This window comes from Phacochoerus africanus, chromosome 4 (genome assembly GCF_016906955.1).
Source record: "Phacochoerus africanus isolate WHEZ1 chromosome 4, ROS_Pafr_v1, whole genome shotgun sequence".
In the NCBI taxonomy this organism is placed as follows: domain Eukaryota; kingdom Metazoa; phylum Chordata; class Mammalia; order Artiodactyla; family Suidae; genus Phacochoerus; species Phacochoerus africanus.
The window spans coordinates 48,955,018-48,970,082 of NC_062547.1; the positions used below are offsets into that span (position 1 = coordinate 48,955,018).

General features: G+C 35.7%; 1 protein-coding gene across 2 annotated transcripts in view; it reads right to left on the minus strand.

Moving 5' to 3' along the window:
• USP47 (ubiquitin specific peptidase 47) overlaps window positions 1-15,065 on the minus strand; it is a 130,243-nt gene that overhangs the window by 59,739 nt on the left and 55,439 nt on the right. For both annotated transcript variants that reach the window (XM_047776276.1, XM_047776275.1), the window contains 5 exons: window positions 14,929-15,042; window positions 13,333-13,471; window positions 7,794-7,890; window positions 2,993-3,138; window positions 2,353-2,432 (listed from right to left, as the gene is read on the minus strand). In XM_047776276.1, the coding sequence (XP_047632232.1) occupies window positions 2,353-2,432; window positions 2,993-3,138; window positions 7,794-7,890; window positions 13,333-13,471; window positions 14,929-15,042 (576 nt within the window). The remainder of the gene's footprint in view (window positions 1-2,352; window positions 2,433-2,992; window positions 3,139-7,793; window positions 7,891-13,332; window positions 13,472-14,928; window positions 15,043-15,065) is intronic.

Genomic DNA, 15,065 nt, shown 5'->3' on the forward strand with positions numbered 1-15,065 from the left:
CTTTGATTTCTAAAATCATATCCTCTATTTCAAGGTGCAAATAAAACTTTCAGTAATACACATAAAGTAATTTAAGGAAAAATACACTATTAATGTTTTAAAATGTACAGAAATTGAAAAATCTTAAAAATCCATCTCCATCAAAATATCCTCACCTTAGGAATGGATCTCTCATCTAACCCCCAAACTTGGCCAAATGGGGGCTCTTCTGGCCTAAAGGAGGCAGGTAACTCCCTAAGTAGGACCCTCCATGTGAATGTTTTGCCTTAAGATTCTTGTACCAAAACTTGGGAACTCAGAAGGAATGCCCTAGCTGATCTTAACAAAAGCGTTGATGCACAGAGGGATGTAATGAGGAAGGGTACCTTCAGATCCACAAAGAAGAAACAGCCCCTAATACTATCTATATAAAGTTACTAAAACACAATCCTATAGATTATATACAGAAACTAGATCATTAAATGAACTTAAATTTTTTTTGAATCTTTCCTAGGTAAGACTAGATAAAGAAAGTGCATTACGGTTTTCCTCTTTGATAAATTTACACCTAGGGCTGACAAGTCTTCAAACTAGGATCCACCATCACTGTCTACTCTAACACCATTTACTAATGAAGGCTTCTTCATTCACCTGCCCTTAATCATAGCTTTTTTTTTTTCTTTTGGTCTTTTTACAGCCACACCCACGGCATAGAGAAGTTCCCAAGCTAGGGGTCGAATCAGAGCTACAGCTGCTGGCCTACACCACAGCCACAGCAACACGGAATCCAAACCACGTCTGCCACCTACACTACAGCTCACAGCAATGCAGTATCGTTAACCCACTGAGCCAGGCCAGGGATCAAACTTGCATCCTCATGGATACTAGTTGGGTTCGTAAACCTCTGAGCCACAACGGAACTCCTGCCTCAGTCATGTCTTCTATATCTGAGAGGGCATTTTTAAGTGGTTCAACCTGGTGTTTTTCGGGAGGGGGGTGGGTTGTTTGTTTGTTTTGTCTTTTTAGGGCCACACCTGCAGCGTAGGAGGTTCCTAGGCTAGGGGTCGAATGGGAGTTGCAGCCGCCAGCCTATGCCACAGCAACAGCAATGCCAAATCCAAGCCATGTCTGTGACCTACACCACAGGTCATGGCAAGGCCAAATCCTTAACCCACTAAGTGAGGCCAGGGACCGAATCTAAGTCCTCATGGATACTACTCAGATTTGTTTCCACTGAGCCACCTTGGGAACTCCCATGGTGTTTTTCAGTTTTGATAGCAACCAATAAGAAAATAACTTACATTGCAACTCAGTACATGTGACTGTAATAAAATTTCATAAAACAATACTTAATGACTTAACCTCACTTTACTTCTCTTATGCTTCTCTACTTATTCCCCTTTTTTTAAGTGCTGGTGTAGAATCACTAAACTGATTTTATAACTTCTTCACAGATCACAATCTAGTTCGAAAAACTCTAGTCCAAGCCATCATAACAGTTCTGACAGGAGATCCTCCAGGCTATCTTCCAGACTCTTCCCCCTTTTTCAGTCCCTAATGATCTTATCTGACTGCATCTAGCATAAACCCTCCTCTGCACTGAGTCCTGAGCTCCATCTAGTTCGGCCTTGTGCCTCATCACAATGATATATCTAATGTTCTTCCCACTTCGAACCTGCTCCTCCTTCCACTGGTTAAGAAAAGGATCAGATTAACAAGGATCCTAAATGTAAATAGCAATATGACATGTACCACATTAGTCAAAAAGAAGGTAATGTTAGACAAATATATAGTCATATATTTTTATGATTACACCTGCAGAAAGGAAGTTTGGGCCAGGGATTGAGTCCGAGCCACAGAGGATCCTTTAACCTACTGTGCCAGGCTGGGGATCGAACCCGCGCCTCTGCAGTGACCTAAGCTGCTACAGTCAGATTCTTAATCCACTGTGCCACAGGGGGAACTCCTAGATGATTACATTTTATACTGTATAGTTTATAATATGCTATAGATAAAACATTGAATTTACTTAGCATATATCTGAAAATACTGTTCAGCAATCATTCCCAACACACACGTACAAATTATATAGTTTTTAGCTAATATAGTTTTTAGCTAAAAAGAGACCATCTAGATCATAGGGCCCAACATCCTTATTTTAAAGATAAGGAAACTGAAGTCTAGAGTCATTTAATGAGGATCTTTAGGACTCAGTTAATGGCCAAGTGGGAATCTAGTACTTTCAATTTCCCATTCAGTATTGTAACAACTGTACTAATGCCAAGTTTTAAAACATTCCAATAGAATAAAGTCACTTTAAGGTAATGAGTACATTGTTTGAAAACACTTCCCTCAACCTGAGAAATAAATTACCTGTTCTGTTTGCTTCCATTTCTGTTCCAAAGCATCAAACATGACTCTACATAGTTCCTGTACATCATGCTGCTGCCAAGCTATTTTAAGAAAAAAATTAAGTAAAAATAGCTATTAATTTAGTGTAATGAAACATTAGTTAAGACCAAATTGTTAGGAACATGGCAATGTCAATACAAAATAATGTAACTCTAAAAAGAACACAAAATACATATTACACTCATAGAAAAGCAATCACAAGGAAAAGAATCAAGAGAGCTTAGTATTTTATAAATATCATATGCCTTATGGTGCTACGATATTTACTATTTTCATTTTTCACTGTAGAGTTAATAAATGTCAATAAAAATCTAAGATTTTTAAATTTATTACATTTACAATTTTAGTTTAAATACATAGAAAAGTGTAACTAAACTTATTTTAAAATAAAATTTTAATTGGTCAAAAATTTATGCCTAAGCACTTAAATTTATTTTTAAATGCCAGCTAAGAAGCAATGAAAAGGTTAAGGTGTAGAGATTAACTAGGGTGTAGAGGTTAAGGTTAATTAATATGGTAATATGTGCTATTTGTTTACAGTATGGTCTCTCAGAATTCCTGTGACTACTACAAAAACTTATCATTGTAAGAGATTTAATACCCTCACTACTATCCCATCCAAAGCTCCTTGTAACATCTGTGGTTTCGATTGCTCTCTTTTTGCTGGTTTGTAACAAAACAAAAAGCCTTTGAAGTTGGTATGGGATACTCATCACTGGATCTTCTTCAGATTCTTCAAATTCCCACCTATTGAAATGAAATGTTTGAAAATTATTTATAAAACACATTTATTCTTTAAAGCTTAACTATTATTAACATCATAACAAATGCAAGATCTTAACTCTGGAGGCTTTATGGAGTTTGGTTATTAACTGAAGTTATAGTTAACAAAACACTGATGTTCCTCTAATTCATAAATTCAGTAAAAATGTAGAATCTTAGAGAAAAAGCTTAAGAAGGCAACATAAATAAAAGGCAAAGATTGTTTAAAAGTATTCGTTGAACATGAATCTGGTCAGGATTTTTGTCATAATTATTAACTCACAAAAAATACAGGGAACAGAATGTTAACTGGTACTATGGCATTCAACCATCAAAATTCAAACTATGGAAAATACAGGACAAATGCCAACATTTTTCAATATAGATATATATTTTCAAGGAATAAACTACAATAGGGATAAAAGATGTGAGGGGATTAAAAACAGATTAAATAGGTTAAAAGTCTTATCAATCAATTTCAATGCATAGATCTCATAAGGATCCTGAATTGAACAGACTGTTTCTTTAAAAAAATTATGAGGCAATCAGGGAAATCTTATCACTGACCTGAGATATAATTTACATACATGATGGGTGTGTGCTTCTCAATAAACAGAGTGGAAGATTACAGACAAAAAAGGCTGATCATGAGTTGATCACATCCAAAGTTGGGTGATGGGTACAGAGGAATTCATTATACTATTGCACTATTTTTTAATATGTTTGAAATTTTCCATGATAAGAAGTGTTAAAAAGATAAGTACATTAAATAATACGGATGAGATTTTTACCCTCAAAAACTAATATTAGATAAACATCAGTCTAGCCCTAGCTACAGGGACTGTCTCAACAAGCAAATTCCTAACTAAAGAATTTAGAATTCCTGGGAAAACATAAGATTGGGAGACTAAATCACCCACCAAGTCTTTAAAATAATTTTATATTCAATAAAATAAAATGTCAAAGACAAAATAAGACAACAGCAGTGGTTTTCTTATCCTAAGTTGGCAATCAGATTATTATTACTTTCTACTTCCTCACTAGAAATTTTTTTTAGTTTCAAAAGGAGGCTATAGTATTAATTTCCTTCTGCTGCAGTTTACAAACATACTACAAGGCTTTTTTGCTTCTTTTGGTATGTCCTTATGCTAAAACTTTCCAACACTTTTCTTATTTTAGGGCTTATTAATCACAGTTCTGTGATCTGGCCTGTCTTTTTACATTAGAGCTCCCTTTTGCCTTGCAGATGTCAATGGAATACATTTCACATTTTTTCTTCAAAACTTCCCTGCAAATAGCTCTACACATTATGGCATCTGCTTTAATGCTCCGCTTTTCTATATTCAATCCCTGGCCCTCTTTAATTCTTACTTTCCTCAACAGAAGAGACTTATAATTGACATTATAAGATCTAAAATTCTCCCAGTAATTGTTAAGAACAGTGAAGTAAAAAAAAAAAAAAGGAATGCTTAAATTTTCTACAAGGGAAATTCACTAGTAGAGAGGAATCACTCTGATATAAAACTAAATTCTCATTTGTCCTTTATTCCTAGTACAAGCACCTTAAAATGTTTTCAGTCTTGCTGGTTCTTGCCATTCATTACTCCAGTCATCTAAGTTAGAAACTTTAGTGTCATATTTGATCCTTCCCTTTCTTTTACTCCTAAATAAAATTTGTCACTAAGTCCTATCAATTTTCAATCTGAAATATCATAACCACTGCCACCATCTTCATTTTAACCCTTACCTATCCATGCCTAGTTTAATAAAAGATTCCTCCAGGGTTCCCCATCTTTCAAACCAATCTTGCACGCTGCACTATATAAACATCCTTAAAACAACATATTTAACATATTACTTAACATGCCTACACACCTAAAATGGTAGGTTCTCCAAGACCACTATATAACAAAAGAAGAAAATAAACAAATAGAGCTCTATCTTCCATATGAGTGCTACCCCATCTATAGTCAAATGAGGTCCAGCCTTCTAAAGGAGCCACCCCTTCCTTGGTTCCAGATTATGAAACACGATCAGGCTCTCAGGTTTTGTTTCTCCACCTGCAATAAGCTTCATTCTCTTTTCACAATCTCTAAGGCATCCCCTTTAATCTGATGTCTCACTCCCCCTCCACTCACAGGGCTCCAGTCATAATTAGACTGCTTTTGTTCCTCAAAGGCTTTTTTGCACTCGAATTTTTTCTGCCTTTAATGTTCTTTCCCCATATCTTGACAAGAGTTGTCAACTCCATACTATTTCCTCAGAAAGGCCCTCCTTAACTACTCACCCCACCTCTTGACAGTTACGCTTTCCACACTGCTCTGCTTTATTTTCTTCATGGCCTGTATGACCATGAAATTAGTTCATTTCTACAGGCTGACTTATGGAAGGTCTAAGGGAAGAAAGTTGTCTAATTTACCTCTCTAGTAAGAGTTCTTGGCATATAGTAAGTATGCAACATGTCTGCGGAGTCAAAAGACCTAGCTACACTGTTACTCTTCTCCACAGTGCTGTACATTTACACACCACCACTTTTAGGGTGGAATTCACCGTTAAGCTCCTGGGATCCCCATTACTAAGAAATACTTCCCAAAGCAGGCACCTTACAGTGGACTATTTTGTTCCAGTTGTTAGGGCAGGCTCTAGGTTTCATCTTTTGAACTCACCTTCCAGTACTACTCTGATAAAAACTCCAGTTAAGCAGATCTCTTGAAGGCCCCTACAACATACTACACTTATGGCATCGACTAAAATACATAGAATAGAGTAATGGATTCTGACATCTAGCAGTGTGGCCTCTGGCAAACTAACCTCTCTTGTGTCTTCAGTTACCTTTTTTGTAAAATGTAGATAACAGCATGTAATTCATACAGTTACAATGAGAATTATTATTAAGTCTATATGCAAAGTGCTCAGAACAGTACCTGATACAAACTAATAACTAACACTAAGGTAGCATGTACTATCACTCAGTTTTGCTCTTTCAAGTCCTCCTGTCAACAATGCCTTCTTTTTCTTCTCAACATGGCTAAACTCTACCTATCTTTATGATCTACCTAAAGTTCTACTTATTCCACTAGGCCACTTTCCCAAGTTTCATTAATCTTCCTTCTCTCTAAATTCTCATGGCACTTAGATGTCCTTACATGTTATTTAAACTATTTTATACATTCACACATTGCTACTGTAAAGAGATCTGTAAATTACTTAAGAACAAAGACTTATTTCTAACTTCATCTCTATCTACCAAGTCTAGCTAGCATATAAACACTACTGGGTAACAAATACTTGCCGAATGAAAAACATGCCAACTTTTATAAGTAAATTCAGATGATAAGTCTACATATGAATGTAATGTTCTTTGAACATTACAACCAATAATATTAAAAGTTCCAAAAATACATTAAATACATATTTACAGTAATTACAAAGATGTTATTCAAAAATAACACAAAAAGGAGAAAAAAATCAGTTTATCTGTATTTCAATTGTCTTAAAAAAACAAAAGTTATATATGTAATAAAGAAGTACACAAAGCAAGAGTGTATTAAAAGTATTATTAGAGGATACTCATAAAAACATATGTCTGACTTTAGGATTTATTTAAATATACTATCTCCATAGAGTATTTTAAAGCATCTGATATAAATAAAGTCCTTTAAAAATGCACACACACAAATACAGAACAGCTGCATTATATTTTAATTAAAAACAAACTTTGAAAGTTTAAAGAGACATCTTTCTTTTCTTTATTTTTTTTTGTTTTTTTTTTGTTTTTTTTTTAGGGTGACACCCACAGCATATGGAGGTTCCCAGGCTAGGGGTCGAAATGGGAGCTACAGCTGCCGGCCTATGCCACAGTAACACAGGATCCTAGCCGTGTCTACAACCTACACCACAGCTCATGGCAATGCTGGATCCTTAACCCACTGAGCAAGGCCAGGGACTGAACCCATGTCCTCATGGTTCCTAGTTGGATTCGTTCCCACTGCGCCACAAAACAGGAACTCCAAAAAACATTTTTTCTTAAACTGAGAGGAGGGGAGTTCCCATTGTGGCGCAGTGGAAACGAATCCAACTAGGAACCATGAGGTTTTGGGTTCAATCCCTGGCCTCACTCAGAGGGTAAAGGATCTGGCGTTGTGAGCTGTGGTGTAGGTCACAGACACAGCTCGGATCCTGCATTGCTGTGGCTGTGGTGTAGGCCAGCAGCTGTAGCTCCGATTAGACCCCTAGCCTGGGAACCTCCATACGCTACGAGTGTGGCCCTTAAGAGCTAAAAAAAAAAAAATTGAGAGGTGGAAGAAAAGGAGATTATGGCTTCCATATTCAGATTATGTCCAAAAGCAGGTAATATATTTCTTAATAAAGGCATTAAAGGTCAAAGTGAGGGAAGCTTAAATCCAGTAATTTATCTTAAATGTAAATCTTATTAATTTTATCCTTTTGCTGTCTATTTACTTCTGATTTTTCTCTCCCCACAAATTTTTCATATGCCTATCTAAGATCCTTATATACTATTCAAGGTACATAAGAAGCAAGACATGTCCCATGCAAGGAAGAAAAAAGATTTAATTAGTTAAAAACTATATTTTCATTCTTAAATCAATTTTATTTATATAATTTTTTTGAATACTCACTTATATAATGCATTCCTAAATTCAGGAGTCATAAAAAGTGTTTGTAAAAGGCTATTCAAATAGCAAGTCATTGCTTGGTTTACCAATCCCACATATCCTTTAAAAAAAAAAACACACAAACACACATAAATCAGCATTTACATTAAAAAAGAAAAAGAAAACTTGAGAATTTAATACACAATAAAAACTAAGAGGTTAAGGTTGCAGTTGGAAATGCTTTCAACTTTTTCAACAGCAGCTAAGAAAGACCTCTTCGTTAATAAGTGCCCTTTATAAACCTTATTTCTCAGAAAAAGTCAGAATTAATGGACATCTTATTAAATGTCTAGAGATAAACATGAACATTACATAGCATTTAATTAAACTTTAAGAGAGATATGTTTAATATATTTTAGACAAAAATGATCTTTGTTCCCCAAATCTAAAAATTATGTATTAAAACAGAAAAGTATAAATATATTCACTTCAAATATCATGCATATCCAGTATATGAAGCCAGTACCCAACCAATTATCCCTGTCATCAGGCCCAATAAACCAATTTCTATCAAGAATTAATGACATGAAATAAATTCATTGTATGCAAATTCAGTGACTTCCACTATTTTAACACACCCAGGAAGTATGACATCCCATAGATCAGCATGCTATGCAGAGTGACTATTAAAGTAGAGGAGAACCCAGAGATGGAAGTAGGGGAGAAATGAAGGAGGGAAAGAAGGAAAGGAGGAGAAACTTACATGCATATAAAATGCAAGTGAACAATTTATGTACCTAGCTTTATATACCTAACTGGAAATGACTACCGCTTTAGAACATTCTAGAACTCTCCTCTGACAGATTTCAGGCCCAGTTTATGTGCACGCTCACAAGCGCACACACATACACACACACACCAGCTTCATCGTTTTATTATACCTCATTATTTGAGTAAAATGTGGTAAAAACATTGCTTAATAATTAACCTTATTTACTCCCACTTAATACTGAATGACTTGGTTGTCTAAAAAAAACCAAATCTTTTCTCAATAGATGCTGAAGACATTCACTGAAGCTTTTCAAAACACTTTTTCAATTTCCAACAATTACCAAAAATATCTTAAGAAGTGGTAAACTCTGTGGATAAACTATATTGCTAAAGAAGGTGATGAAAGGACCAACAAATGCACAATGAACCTTGGTCAGTTGGAAAAAAGGAATCAATTCTCCACTATCTGTAGTCATACAATTTTAAGAGACCAAGTAGCAACCTCCTTTGTACTCTGAACTAAGGTTCAAGATCTGACTTCTACTGCTTTTCATCTTTGCAAGTACTGTGTACATATATTTATATACATTGTCATATAATTACAAACTGTTGCAATTCCTAACCATCCCCTCACCTAAGTTGTTCTAACAGCAACCTGTCCTTAATCTTTATCAGAGCCTTTATCTCCCTGTTCTATATTTATTTACTAGTATGTCTTCTTCATCAGACTGTGAGGAGAGGGGTCGAATCTGACTTATCTCACTATCCTATTACTTGGCACAGCAGCAGATGCACATGAGGGGCAAGTGCATATGATTTACAAGTAACACAAATCTGTAAGGTATCTGGACTGATTATTAACAATAAAAAGCATTATTTCATTCTTAGGTAATATAAACTCTTTCCCACCAATGATAGCACTCTAGCAGGGAGACCAGTCTCTTCTCAGCTGTGACTGCCTTGGATTTCTTTTCTTCTCCATCTCCCTTCCCCAATTCCTTCCTTTTAAGACTACAGGTAGAGAGGGACAACCACTCTACCTAGAGTCTTAAAAGGTAAATGAATACTACTATTGTCCCCTGTGTACCTTAGACCAATGATGAATCATTTACTTGTGACCTTGTTTCTCTTCCCTGGGTTTACAAAATGAGTGGCAAGGGTTTCAGGGAAAGAGGGTGTAATAGCAATTAATTTTTATTGCTCTTTATTTTACCACTAGCAATAAAAATCATATAGACAGCTATGGTCTTTTACACTTGATTTAGCACCATATTTAAATAGAATGAACAGTGTCTCAAATAAATGTACTACTATTTTCCTAAAGCATGAAGATTTTAGTGAGATTAATAAGATAAAATGCTACTGAACTAATAGAATCTTTGTCATTATACATTGTCTAAATCAACAAATTTCAAGTAACTATTATCAAGTGGACTATCTATCTGAACTAGGAATCAATACTGTAGGCATAAAACAGTAAGGGAGAACACAGAACATATGCAATTCTGTAGGGGGCAAATGTAGAAAGAAACCCTGAATGGACCCAACAGATAATGAAGGAAAACTCATGCAGGCCAAATGAAGTAAAATGAAACTGGCCAACTCTTAAAGTAGGCAAAATGAAAATAAAAGAAGGTTTAAAGAAACTGTCCAAGGAAAGATATCTCAGATTTAAACGATAAAACACTTCAGTCATATGGAAAATGAACAGCTAAGGAAAAGGAGTGGAGTAGAGGTGTGTGAAGAACCATAGTTGGGAATGAAGACTATGATTGCATGGAAATGTATATCAAAGTCCTCTAAATATATTTTTTAATAAATTTCAGGAGTTCCCATCATGGTGCAGCGGAAACAAATCCGACTAGGAACCATGAGGCTGCAGGTTCGATCCCTGGCCTTGCTCAGTGGGTCAAGGTTCCAACATTGCTGTGAGCTGCGGCGTAGACTGCAGACGCAGGTCGGATCCTGAGTTGCTGTGGCTCTGGCGTAGGCCAGCAGCTATAGCTCTGATTAGACCCCTAGCCTGGGAACCTCCATATGCTGCAGTCCTAGAAAAGACCAAAAAAAAAAAAAAAAAAGACAAAAAAATAAAATTTCAACTTAATTACTCAGTTTCTAGGAACTCACCCTAATAAGGAAATAATCACAGATGGAAATAATAACTTACGTATAACAATGTTTATCATAATAATGGCAATAATTATTGTTTAAATATCTAAATAATACAATGAAACATTAGTTTTCGGCCACTTAAAAGCCATATTAAAATACTATTTAATAACACTGAAAACTCCTCATATGGTATTACACAATATGAGATTGAAAGTCTGTATTTCCCCATTTTCTTAAAAGCATTCAGATAAAGGAAAGATTAGGCAAAAATAAGCAATCATTAAAGCAGTTTCTGTTAGGAGTTCCCACTGTGGTGCAAATGGATCAGGGGCATCTTGGGAGCAACAGGTCACAGGTTCAATCCCCAGCCCAGCACAATGGGTTAACGATCTGGCATTGCCACAGCTGCAGCTTAGGTCGCAACTGTGGCTTGGTTCTGACCCCTTGCCCGGGAACTCCGTATGCCTCGAGGCAGGCAAAAAAGAAGAAAAAAGAAAAAAAGTAGTTTCTGTTAATAGTTCCATGATTTCCACTTTCTTCATTTCACAGTATGACAATGAACATGTACTACATTCATATAATCAAAGAATTTCTTTTTTAAAGTATGCTTTAGTCTACGAATTTACAGGCAGAGAGCCATACAGTACACAGCACAAAGTAGGAGTTCTGTAAATACTTCTTGCATAAGGACTGAATTGCTTGTCAGACTGAACTGCTTGTCAGAATACTTAGCAAGAATTTCAAGAATCCTGATTTGTTAAATCTGGAACTTTCTCAAAGTATTCCAAATATCTCATAATAATCTAGGTCGTATTTATGAAAACAAAATGCAGTTTATCCAGCCTATTCTAGAGGAGCTCAATGGGGGAACGCCTTGGAACCTACATTTCTTTCTTTCTTTTTTTGGCCACACCCATGGCATATAGAAGATCCCCAGGCCAGGGATCAAATCCAAGCCACAGCTGTAACATATGCCACAACCGTGGCAATGCTAGATTAATAACCCACTTCGCCAAGCCAGGGATTGAACTCCCACCACCAAAGAGACAACACCTGGATCCTTAACCCATTGTACCACAGTGGGAGCTCCCAGGAATCTACATTTTAAAAAAATATTCCACAAGGATGTTAAAAGAAATAAAAATTTGAGGATTACTACTCTAGAGAGTGTCATGAGAAGCAGCTTTACTATATCCTATTATCTGAAATACCTTTGCATTCTCTTTTATTCTTGGTAGTTTGCTGTAAAAAGTTCTACTGATATAAATGATCCTAGGAGTTCCCTGGTGGCCTACCAGGTTAAGGATCTGACATTGTCACTGCTGTGACATGGGTTTGATCCCTGGCCCAGGAACTAACTTCTGCATAATGCAGTCACAGCCAAAAAGAAAAAAAAACAAAAAAGATCCTAACTAAATACCAAACACAACCAGCTTTTACTATTTCTAGAACTCCAAAATAAACACACCATTAAGCCTATAAAATGATTAGCTACGAGATCATTCATTTCAATTACAAAATATAGTAAATGAAAGATTAAAGATCACATTAAAACAAAAGCTGCAATATAACTCCATAGTTTTATTTTTATTGTAGATATCTGTATGTAATATTCACAATTATCTCTGTTTTGAAGTTCTAAGAGTAAACACTCTGAAGCCATACCTAGCATGAAATACCATTAACAAGCTGTACAAAGGCTTCTTTGAGACCCTGTCAATTTCTTCTAACATAATACTATGCACGGAAAATGTTTTAATATAAAATGATATATAAAAAGTATCTAGATTATATGTTTAGGCAATCAACCAGTCATATATGAATACATATAAAACTGCATAAATAAAGCAATTACACTAGGTCAATAAATTAATTCAAAATTATAGGCTCAATCATATTCAGAAAAAAGCTAAAAAATTTTAATTACATGGTTAACTGCAAATGTATAACTAGATTAAACCAGAAGATACCACAGTAGTTCTAATAAAATAAACCTGGCCCCTGTTTCCAAATGGAAGTATTCCCTGTAGTCTATTCTAATCCACACAGAAATACATTCCTTTCCAGGGGAAGTCAACTTCAAAATTTGAAGATTAAATTCAAAATAGAAAGTTATCAAAGAAAAAAGTGTTCCTTCAAAAATCCAATATTTTGGAGTTGCCATCATGGCTCAGCAGTTAACGAATCCAACCAGGAACCATGAGGTCGTGGGTTTGATCCCTGGCCTCGCTCAGTGGGTTAAGGATGTGGCGTTGCCATGAGCTGTGGTGTAGGTCGCAGACGTGGCTCGGATTCCAAGTTGCTGTGGCTGTGTCGTAGGCCAGCGGCTACAGCTCTGATTAGACCCCTAGCCTGGGAACCTCCATGTGCCACAGGTGCAGCCCTAGAAAAAGACAAAAAAAAAAAAATCCAGTATTTAACATTTTTATTTTGTTACTAAATAGTGGTAGTAACAATATTACTACTTAGTAATTATTATAGTAAAAACAAAAATGGGTTGAGGGAAAAGGAAACCACATTCTTGTTCTAACTCTGCTTCTGCTAACCATTGATCTTGCTCTGGGTTTCAGCTTTCTAATCCATAAAATGAAGCTAGGCTTGAGATCTCTAAGATTAATTCTGCGTCTAACATCCTACAATTTTCTGAAAACATAACAACAATAATAATAATAAATCTTACCAGTTTCTGACTTATTCAAGATAGATGAATAGGAGTAGCTTTGGCTGACATAATCACTAGTAGAGCCCACAGAACATTCTCTTGGAAGTGGACCTATAAATTTGTCATGAACGCTGTCATCCCCAGTACTGGAATCCTCCTAAAATGCAGCAAAACCAATATTTACTGAGTGGTACGCATTACTAACAATAAAAAAAAAGACATACTAATTCCTGAGGCAAAAGAAAAAAAAAAAGACAAGGCATTACTGGTACCACCAAGGCATTCAAATACCCTATTTCCTATAGAAAGGTCTGAAAGATGCCCAACGTAAAACACTTTGGAGAAATGTTTATGTCTCCTTGCCGAGTTCTTACTTTCTCAATTTTCTTTATTTCTTTTTCAAACCTTGTTTACTTGAGAGGGGAGATTTCTGGTACTAACAAATAAAAAGTATTATGGTGAACTCTGTGATGACAGAGCCTATCATTCATTTTTACATCATCTTTGCCACAGAGGCCTGCAAGATAGGAAATAATAAATATTGAATAAAATGGATAGTTTCCTATTGTCTCCAATTAGAAACTTTCTATTAATGAAGAAGAAGTCAAAAGGAGTAAGGGATATCAAATCAGCACAAGTAACTAGGAACCAAAGAGTAATTACTATGCATTTTAAAACATGACTCCCCAAGTTAATAGCTAATTTAGTTTCAATGTCACTTAGACTAGTCAAAATCTCATAATGCCATAAAAAGTAATGAGATTAAGGAAGGTCAAAACATATTATGGTATTACTTCAGTATAGATGTCCACTGTTTAACTACTTTCTACTGTCCAGAGAGGTATTCTAACTCACAACAGATTTGTAAACCAAAAGTATCAAATGGAAGAACTTTTCCTGAGGAAAGTTTCATTTAAGAGAAGGGTTCTGAAAAAGTCCATATATTCTATAAGCCTTAGTTTCCTCAGTCTGTAAAAGAAGCAAGGTAAATCAGACCAGGTATTTCCTAAATGGCTTTAAAACTGAGAGTTACTGGATTTGATGATCGCTACCTAAAGCTGAACCAAACAAGAAGGACTACTGAAATAGCGCAACAAACACTAAAGAACAGGATTTAAGCATATAGCTTACAAACAAGTCATTCCAAATAAAGGGGTGATGGAGATGGGGAGTAGAAACAAAAACAGCAGAGTGGATAATTCTGGGGGTCTATTCCTCTAACCAAATACCAAAATATCTGGGCAAAACTGCCAAAGCTTAATAGTAACCAAGCAAATGCTTAACCAAAGAAATGACCACTGAAACACAATAGGAGATCCTAGACTCAGCCCCACCCCTGTCATAGTGGTGATTCCCAATGTGAAAAGAATCTATCTATCTATCTATCTATCTATCTATCTATCTATCTATCTATCTATCTATCTATCTATCTATCTAACAGTGCCATGGACACCCAGTGTAACTATGTCAACATATATACTTAAAACAAACCAACAAAAAAACAAAATAAGTTGTTATACACAAATTACAAGGCATATCTCCTTCCTTTAGAAAATTGCTTCCCATGTAGTAGGTGACAGTACACAAAAATATAGGGCTTTCTAAACAGTTTACCAGCAGTATTTGAGGTTGTTCACCGTCTTTATCTGTCAAATGCAGAAAATTCTTCTTCCCTGGCTCAAAATTAGCATCAAGAAGAGACTTGTCACTGGTATGATCCAGTGGAGCCTACAGGCATAAAACAAAACAAA